Here is a 10,596-nt window from a genome sequence, read left to right on the forward strand (position 1 = left end):
ACAAATACTACAGAGGTGAATGGACCCCGGGCTGCGTTGATTTGATGTTTCATCAAAAGCCTTCCCTTCGACATGGCCAAAGTGATACATAACGAGATGTTCATCAAATGTCCCCAACGCTAGTATGGTTTCTTTTTCCCTTCTTTGGTGACTAGACTTTGCAGGAATGTGCAGGTGCTTGAAAACATTCGTGTGGATGGGCTGGTAAGAAAAAGCCACAAGATAAGACCTGGCCCGACCACCAGCGAGGCAGCCCAAGCAGCAGAGATAGGTAGAGAGAATGAAAGTGGTTCGAACGCTTCGGAGGAGGAAGAGCATATGGATGTGGAGGGAGAAGTACTGGCTCAAGAACCCAGGAGATCAGCTGCAACACTCTCACGCGCAGCATCCTCTTCAAGAAGTGCCAGAGTATCCCGATCCACCACATTGGAACAAGAGGTGGCTGAGATACGCACTTCTATCCATGATTTGAATACTCGTGTGGACACAATAGATGACCGACAAGTCAAGTCAGAAAAGAAGTTCATGGGTTGGCAGCGAGCTTTGGGGCGTGCATATAACGTGAATCCCAAAACTGTGTCTGATCAAGAGTGACTCCTCAGGGAAGTACTTCTATTTCATCTCTTGTTTATAATGAAAGACATAGGGACATGTCTCGCTTTAAGTGTGGGGTGGAAAGGAGGAAAGGAGGGTAGTAATTATTAGTAATAATTATGGATTGTTAGGTTGTTTAAATTGTTTCGGATTATTGTTTTGTTTTGGAAGTGTGGTACAATATATAATATTTTGGGATTGCGTGATTATTTCACTTTTGTTTTTAAATGTTTTGGTGATCTAGTGTTGTTAGTAATTGTAGTATTGTTGGAGTAATTGTTCTTGAACATATAATTTTTTTATTTTTAGATGTTATATTGGCGCGGCCTGATGACGGATTCTTTTAGATAAGGAGTTCTTGAGGGACTGAGCTTATTGAAAACAACAAAAAGATTTTTATTTTTATTTTTAATATATTTTATTTTTAGGAAGTATAACAAATTCCCCTTGGTTTTTCTTTAAGCCACGGTTCTTTTCCAAGGGTTTATGTTGAACCGAGCATATGTAGTGGGTCTAAATTTTTTTTAGGAGTTTTTAGTTCCAAGAATGAATTTTTTTTTTTTTAGGATGCAAGCTATAGAAGAGAACCCATAGCGTTGACACACATGAACACAATAGAACCTAAAGTGTAACGCTTAGTCTTAATTGTTGAATCTCACTGAAAGTGCCTTAATTTGTATGTTTGTACTGAATTGAATGCTCGTAATGGAGTGTCTGGATGAGCTGATCTGGAATGAGTCATATGCCATGTGTGGTGAGTATTTAAGTAGTCTATGTATTGTACTTGTGTCTAGAACTTGCCCGGTATGTGAGTTGAAGCGAAATTTGAGGTGATGCTTGGTTTGAAAAATGATGTTAGGCTCTCTTTGACCTTTTTTTGAGCTTAATTGCTTATCACAAATAAAATTTGTCCCTAGTTAACCCTTTTGAGCCTTTAGACTTTTGTTTGGCACCCGCATTTCAAGTCTATACCCTTTTGTTCTTAATTGACATTGTCTTGATCCTTTTACCTCTTAAAGCACTTTAATTGTGAGAAAAGCGCTGAAAGAAGTAAGAAGGAAATAAGTGTGGGGTGGCTTTTGAGTAGAACCAATAAAAGGATGAAAGGGTACTTATGTTGTAAACGAATACACCACTAGCAGAAATTGAGTGACAAGAAAAATTACATTGTGTTTTGCTCTTGCTAGTGGGAATGAATTAATAGAATGCTTAAAGAAGAAGGGCGTATTTTTGGAATGATATTGTGTATAAATGAGAAGTGGGTTGAAGAATTTATGCTGAAAATTGCTCGTGTGATGTGTTAAAGTGCTTAGGGGTTGAGTCACTATTCCTAAATACATCCTACCCGTCCCTTAGCCCACATTACAACCATGAAAAAGTCCTAATTGATTTTGGATTGAGCTAGCCTACATTAGTAGAGATTTACATTAAGGGCAAGCTTATGGTACTAATTGCATGCATGTGACTTCTTTTGTGAGAGTGAGTGATTTCCTTGATATATGTGAATATATGAATTAAATGTGATGGATTGAACTCAGTTTTTGTTGATATAATTATGAGGGCATATGATTCGTGACAGAAAAGAAAGTCTTGACTTCTATATAGAGTACTTTGAGGAAGTGTGAATATTGCATGGCACTTGAGAGTCAACTTTGAGGCTAGGATTGTTCACTGCTAAGCGTAATGCATTTACATTATTCTAGGTGAAAGACGTTAAGGGAAAGAGTTGAGTAAAGAATTCTCTAGTTGATTGCTCGAGGACTAGCAATGAATTAAGTGTGGGGTATTGATAATAGGCGAAATCTGGGTGATTTAGCGATTGTTTATGCTTCTGCTTGAGTACATTCAAATGTCATATTATGGATAATTGATGGAAAAACATGCTCTACTCAAAATATGTATACCTTGCAGGATGAGAGCCTAATGATGCTTTCAAGAGGAGATTGGAATGATTTATGAGCAAGAATAATCCCTAGGAGTCGAGTGTGTGCAAGGACGAGACGAACCAAATGGACAAAAATCGAGCTACTGAATCGCGCGAAGTTTTAAACTTCGCGCAATAGTTCGCGAATGTTTCTGCCTGAAAGCCAAGAGAAGCGCGCGAACTATAGTTCACGCGATACTTCGCGCGGGTCCTATCCGGAGGAAACTTTATTTAGGGGTAAACTCGGAATTCTTTCTAAAATCCCACTTAACTTACATAAAGCAAGAACTCCATTATGGAGAGGATCAGATTTTAAGGGGATTAAGTGCAAAAATACTATTCATCCTTGAGAGAGAAAGAGAAGGAGGAGCTTCATCTTGGAGCTAAGAAGGAGAAGAAGAACATCTTGGAGAAGGATTTAAAGAGTTCTTTCAAACTTTCTTCTTGTTGCTTGTTAATATTATGTTTAAGATTTTTATTGTTGATTTTTGTATGATTATGAGTAGCTAAAAACTCTAGTATTCTTGGGTCATGGATGTTAGATGATCTTGTTGTTTGAAGCTTAGATTGAAGATCTTGAATCTATCGTTATGGGTTGTTTATTTGATTCTGCTTCTAATTATTTTACTGCGTAGCTAACAGTGAAATATTATTTACGGATCTTGAGTTAAACTTGTAAAAGGAAATTCTTGATTGCATATAGAATCAAATAGAGCAAGATCCGGATCCTGGTCATCGGGTGAAAGATTTGCAATTAAGATAGAACTATACTTAATTGCCTTGCTTGGTTGAGAAATAGGATTTGTAAATGCATTTGAGTTAATATTAATACCATAGACATATAGGTATTAACTTAACTTGAATAGATGCATAAGAACTCGAAAGATTCTTATGAATATTATTAACCCTATAATCAATAACCCGGATAATTCAATAAATCAATCTTAAGCTAAAATAGTATCATGATCTCTAGCAAGTCCATGACCCGGGAATATGTTTATCCAAATTGTTATAAACATACTGTGTAATTGGTGTAGTAATTTTGTATTGAATTATTGTTTAATTACTAAGTAAATTGTAAATTGGTTCTTTATATAGTTTGTGATAATTTAGCTTGAATTGATAAGTGTTTGAGTCTACATCAGTCGAGAAGTTGATCATAATTCCTCGTGGGAACGATACTTTACTTACTACTATATTACTTGTCGATCGCGTGCACTTGCGTGAGTGTTTTGGTCGCAACACTCGTCATAGGCAAGCCACACAATTACTCTTTGCCTTGGCATCATAACTGATTTCCAGCTTAGATCAGCTTCATTCACTCTATTTTGATACCCCAGCATAGTTACATAGCTTTTTGTCATAGAGTAATCACCTTTTGGGATTAATGTGTATTTCCCTATATGATACCAACTTATCATTTGGCCTTTCAATGAGTTTAATTTCCTCCAATACGAACTGTTGTCTCCTGGTGGTGTATGCTCCCATGTTGGAAGATATATAAGCTCACAGGCTTCCACACGAGTGGAACTCCACAATTTCAGCTAGACAAACATGATTGCCTCCTATTCTGTCATCCATATTTAAGACAGAGTTGAAATCTCCCATAATCAACCATGGGATTTTACACCCTGAATTTACATTCTCCAGATACTTCCACAGCTCTCTTCTTTCCTCTTTAGTGTTATAAGCATATACATCAGTTAAAAGGTGTTTTTTGTAAAGCAATATTAATTACCTGGACATATTTGTGTGAACTAATGAAAAAGGGGGTAATGTGGGTGAATGGTATTCCCTGATAGTTAATGGACAGAGGTTTGGTTTTTTCAAGTCGCAGAATGGATTAAGACAAGACGATCCTATCTCACCATCACTCTTGGTATTGAGTGCAGAACTCCTTTCTGTAATGTTAAATAACCTACATAATAGAAAGAGATACACATGTTTTCATATGTCAATACATGGACCACAAGTAAACCATTTGGCCTTTGCAGATGATATAATATTATTTACAAGTGGTCGCAGAAAAACGCTAAGGTTAGTCATGGATACACTGAACAAATATGAGAAAATCTCGGGGCAAAATATTAATAAGGGCAAAAGCTGCTACATGTTGAAGGTTGGAGCTTCCTTAAGTGCAATTACTAGAGCAAATTTAATAACTGGGATGCATTTTAAGGAGTTCCCTATTGAGTATTTGGGTTGCCCTTTGTTTGTAGGAAGACTGAAAATCTCCTATTACTCTGACTTGATCAACAAGGTTACAAGCAGAGCTAAAGGGTGGCAAACCAAATTACTTTCTACAGGAGGAAAGGTCTAATTAGACATGTATTGCAGGTAGTACCTATACACATCCTGGCCACAATAAATCCACCAAAAGGAGTCCTTACACAAATAGAGAAAATTCTTGCAAACTTTTTTTGGAGAGGCTCTGATGGAAATGATAGGCACCATTGGATCTCGTGGAAATTTCTGTGTTATCCTTATCAGGAGGGAGGGGCAAATTTCAGAAATTTACAAGATATTAATGATGCTTTCACGGCCAAAATGTGGTGGAACTTAAGAAGTGGCGACTCACTTTGGAGGGAATTCATGTTAGCAAAGTATTGCAAAAGAGCTCATGTAGTGATCTCACAAGAAAGACCGGGACAATCAAATAGCTGGAAGGCATTGTGTGGCATTAAAAAGAAGGTGGAGCAAAGCATCGTGCGGCTGCCCAGGGAAGGAAAAATATCCTTTTGGTATGACAATTGGACAAAAGAGGGGCCTTTATACAAATTGATGCCAGAGGGGTTAAAACCAAAGAATGTGCTATTGAAGGATATCTCGGAGGTAGGAAATTGGTTGTATGATAGAGTTGAAGAAGAAATCCCAAGTGCAGTAAAAAATGTAGTTGAACAATACCTTGTGCTAACGCCAGGGGTACCGGACAAAGCAATTTGGACAGCAAATTTGACTGGTAATTTTTCGGTATTTTCGGCATGAGAACTCCTCAGACAAAGGAAAGATCAAATGAGCATAAACACTAGAATATGGAATAAACATGTGTTTTTCAAGATGACTTTCCTGACATGGAGGGCATTAAGGAATAGAGTTCCAACTGATAAAAAATTGCAAAATTTGGTTTTTAACATTCAAGCTAGGTGTTATTGTTGCCAACCTCCATCCACTAACTTAGAAACTACTGAACACCTCTTTTGTTCAGGAAGTTTTGCTCAGACGTTATGGAGAAGATTTGCAGGGCTGTTTGGTATTGCAGTTGAAGGCTTGCAACTTAGCCAAATAATGACCACTTGGTGGAATCACAGATCTTTAAATGTAATAGCATCATTCATGGTGAAGATCCTACCTACTTTGATAATTTGGGAATTATGGAGGTCAAGGTGTGCATCAAGATATGGCAATGAAATCCCCTCAACCAGCATATCAGAGAGCAAAATAACTTACACCCTCACTGAATTGACCAATCAGAGATTTGGGAAGATAAAACTAAAATCATCATGGGACCAACTACAGACAATAATAGACCAACCAATAGACTATATGGCGTACAAGTTAGTCAAATGGAAAAAACCTCCAGCATTAGGTTCTAAGCTCAACACGGATGGATGTTATGTCGAAGGCAATTGCGGTATTAGAGGTGTCATCAGCGATAGCGAGGGTAAGTTCACACTGGCCTACTCTCTGTATATAGGACCTGGCACTAGCAACTATGCTGAAAGCATGGCAATGCTCTTTGGACTACAACAGTGCGTGCAAAGGGGGTTATACAATATAATAGCTGAAGCTGATTTAAAACTGGTGACCTCTTGCGTGACCGAAAATACAACGATACCATGGAGAATTATAGAACTTATTGGAGAAATAAAAAAGATTGTGACAGATCGAGATGTGACAGTGAAACACTGCTTTAGGTAGGCCAATAAGGTCGCAGACAAATTGGCAGCACTGAGCCACATACACCGAAAAAACTTATTTTCAGCAGATATGAAGAACTCCCAAAGCAGGTGAAGGGACTCATGTAATTGGATAGATGGGAACTGGCTTTAGAATTAGAAAATTGAAGGCATCTGAAATAAGCTATGACCCACCATGACAAGATACAATAGTAGTTGATCTGCGTGAAAAAAAAGTTACCTCATAGGTGAGTGCCTGTGTTGTCCCACTAATTTGAGTAACATGGAAGTAATCAGGCCTCCATGTTAACCATACTCTATCATTATAGTAAAAATCCAGATTTATAATGAATTGTCACCCTCCAAACATACTATTAGCCACCTTATCCATAATGTTTATCTTAATTTTTGTTTCCTACAGTCCTACTAGCCCCACATTTTGTTTGTTAAGGTCATTCAAGCCCCTAACATTCCAACACAGAATACTATCCATCCCGAGAGAGGTTTATATTTGTCCTCCCTCATTTCTAACTAGACTGCATTTACTTGTGCTTCTTTGTCCTTTTCTATCCAGAACCTGAAAAGAATTCTCCTGTATAGTGCCTGCTTGCTTCTTGTTTGTGATTTGTTTACTAGTATTAATAGGGATAACCCATCCTTTTTTATTTTTCCTTCTTTGTTGAGGTTGAGGTCTTCTTAGAGTGTCAACATTCACTTACCCCTCGTTCACCTGGTCCTTATTGACTCCCTTTCCTTTGTTATCCCTTTGTCCCTCCACCTGAACCTCCCTAACTTCTAGTGACTGAGGCCTCTGCTGATTATGTGGTTGTCGCTCTTTATTTTTCCTGCATTCTTCTTCTGAGTGCCCATACTTTTGTCAAAATTACATAGTACTGGTTTCCAATCATATTGGATCTTTTGCTCGATTAACTATCCCTTTTAATTTCTAAAGAACACTTTATCTAGCATCTTTGTATCCACATCCACTGCACCAAGCAATCTAGCAAAATTCAATCCAACTTTTTTCTCAGTATTATGATCCACCATTAATGGTTTACCAATCAGGCTTCCTATCTTACTAAGCCCCTTTGGACTTCAGTACTTGAAATTCAAACCGGGTAGTTTCACCCATATAGGTACAGTTAGGGGTGTACAAACCGAACCAGAAAACCGCACCAAACCGATTAAAAAACCCGACTAAGTTTGGTTTGATTTGATTTGGTATTGAGTAAAAAAATCCGAACCAAACCGATATATAAATATATAATTTTTATATATTCTTTTAATATTTTCTATAGAATTTTCTTTACAAAATGTCTAAAAATATTTGGGATTCTCTTGCGGGATATAATATTTAATAGTATATAAACTGCTCCACATTTATTTGTCACGCCCTAAAACCCCGTGACCGCACTCGGTACTCCACCCGACCCGAGTGAACCATCCCATAAAGTAATACTCATCTGTATGCCTAATAGGGGATATGAATGCCTCTTCAAAACACAACCACCTTAAGATATAACCCAAATCATAAAAATATCTTTAAGCAACTATTTTACTTCGAAAGAAAACTCAAAAAAAAGGTAGAGGAAAGTTTTCATTCATGCATGCCATATGAGTAACCATAGAATTACAACCCAAACCGAATACTACTACTGTCTATGGAATCTCTATGACACGGAATGACATAGCCAACCAAGGCATACCCCGGTGGCTCAAAAGAATGATAATATAATAAAGTCCTCCACTGGTGCGAGAGTGGAGTCTTACCAAAAGTATCAACAGGAAATGTAGAGTTGTCCTATCCACGCGGTTCAAGCTGCTCAGGTCCAGTCCCTGAAAACAAAAATGGAAATGTGGCCTTTCGCTCCACATGCCTAGTACGAATCATGAACCGTTCCCCAATAAAATATAGGACAAGCCTTAAGGAGTTGTAAGATATGCAATAACAATTGATATAAGAAAGGAGCATTTATATCAATTAACAATTTAGAAAATAAAATCCAATAGTAAGATAAAACATATTTCAATGTCTTCCTTTAGTGTTGATCTTTACGAAATCATGTTAGATTTTTTATTTACCGAGAGAACTATACCATCACCGACACGAGAAAAAGTCAACTAAGTTATGTACCTAGTGGAAAGTATCATATACCCTACTTGCTCAGGTCGTCTCATCGTGGTGCCGCACGAATCGACTTAGTCGTGCTAATAAAGTAGCACAGTAGTAACCCCCTAATGGGAAGTACTCTGCCGTAGTCCCCAACCGTAAGGTAGGTTCTCACCTACACCGGCACGTGTAATTTCATGACCTAATGAGGAAAAATATCCAAGGACAATCTCGGTGAACTTAAGTAACTCCCAAACCTTTACCTTATCAATGACGATATTCATATCCAAATCAACTATTTGAAAATAGTTAAACTCAAAATATTTCACAATTAATGTATTTGCGTTAAAAGAAAATACTACAAGTGTTATTCTCATTTATTAAATTTTAAATTTGAATAACATTTCAAGAAAATAATATTCATAGCACTCAAACCCTTTATGATGCAAGAAATGGTGAAATCCCAACTAGCTCGTCCCCACAAGATAGGACCCACATTTAGAAATTCAATTTAATCGTGCCTCGATATGAGTTTGGAGAAAAGCTCTGAAGGTAATAAGTTTCAACGTACCTTAAATTGCTTTTAACTTTACCCCAAATGATCACAATCTACATATAGGAACTCACATAATTCAATAACGCATCACAATAATACCAACTAACCCAACTAAGTCCCCAACACTTTAAAGTCTAATTTTATAAGTTTAGCAAAAATCCCCATTTCATCATTTGAAGGTAAATCCTTGAACTGTAACTCCAAATCCTCCATTAAACTTATCATGGGATCTAGTCATTCCATTAAAAACTCAAAATAACATTGTTTGAACAAGACCCAACACTATTCATCATCCCTACCAACCAACTTTTCTAGGGTTTCATGAATAGAGGTCTAAATACAAATCGATCTTCATAAACATACTCTTCTACATTCATGGAGTATAATGTATAAGTTTGGAGTGAAGGGATTACCTTTTTGTCAAACCCTAGAAAATTCAAGATTTGGGGTTCTTGAAGTGTTCTTGAGATTTTCTTCAACAATCTAGGATTTCCATGTAGTTGAAGAGTTAAGAGGTGTATTTAATGAACTAGATCTACCAAGAAAGAATTAAATCCTTACCTAGAGGTGTATTGATGGTAGAGAGTCTTCTTCTCTCTCTAAGTATTCAAAGAAAAAGCCCCAAAACATAAAAAGGCCAATTCTGCCTGTAATTGCCCTTAAAAGGCTTCACAGCTCGGATGCCGCGGGGGACACATCACATTCACTATCGCGCACGTCCCAGCCCCTTCAGCTTGAGCAGACGCGGAGGTGGATTCCATGGTTGGATTTCACTGCCTCGACTTTGGCCGCTGGGAACACTGGCGCGATGGGGATGCGACACATCCAGGCTAGCGTCCCACTCTAAAGCTCCTCATCCTTTGATTTCTTGCAAATATTTTCCAATCAACTCTCTTGACTTTTTTTACTCAAAACTCCAGCCACTAATCCCAATATACCTATTTTATGTGCAAGTGACCTTATGTAATTTGATTCAACTGCCCACTTATTTAGTAATTAATATTATTCATGCTCAACATTAATCCGATTAGTTATAGAAATTTGCGGGACTTTACATTCTCCCCCACTTAGAATCATTCGTCTACAAATGTAAATCCTTGGTCGTGTTAAAGTCCAAAAACATTATCTCCAAGAATCTCCAAGACTTTCCCTTTTGAAATTTGACTAACTCATCAAATTTCTAAAACTTTCGCTAGAGTTTTATTTGTTCATAGGTCTATCCAAAAATCATAACCTGCCAGCAAGCCTCAAGAGTACAATATAAAAGGCCCTAAATGGCTCTACTCATCATAACTACATCAATAATTACCTTCATGACTTTATATATATTCAACTACCATTACATAGCCTCTATCGACATCACAATAATGAAATTTGTTACCGTAAGACATGTCTAATTGCCATGTGCAATAGATGAACCAATCAATTACCTGCCCGATGGAAGTAAATTATGATAACTCTAAACTCAAACTTTCAAAAAAAAAATAGCCATACCTGAAGCCACGAATAAGTGAGG

At 37.4% G+C, this 10,596-nt stretch overlaps 1 protein-coding gene across 1 annotated transcript; it reads left to right on the forward strand.

Moving 5' to 3' along the window:
• Positions 1-4,562: 4,562 nt before the first annotated feature.
• Positions 4,563-6,436, forward strand: LOC142165251 (uncharacterized). The gene is made up of 3 exons (XM_075223845.1): positions 4,563-4,832; positions 5,009-5,477; positions 5,724-6,436. The coding sequence occupies exons 1-3, from the start codon at positions 4,563-4,565 to the stop codon at positions 6,434-6,436; spliced, it is 1,452 nt and encodes a 483-aa protein (XP_075079946.1).
• The last annotated feature ends 4,160 nt before the right edge of the window (positions 6,437-10,596 follow it).

The sequence above is a fragment of the Nicotiana tabacum genome, chromosome 10 (assembly GCF_000715075.1).
Source record: "Nicotiana tabacum cultivar K326 chromosome 10, ASM71507v2, whole genome shotgun sequence".
NCBI lineage: Eukaryota > Viridiplantae > Streptophyta > Magnoliopsida > Solanales > Solanaceae > Nicotiana > Nicotiana tabacum.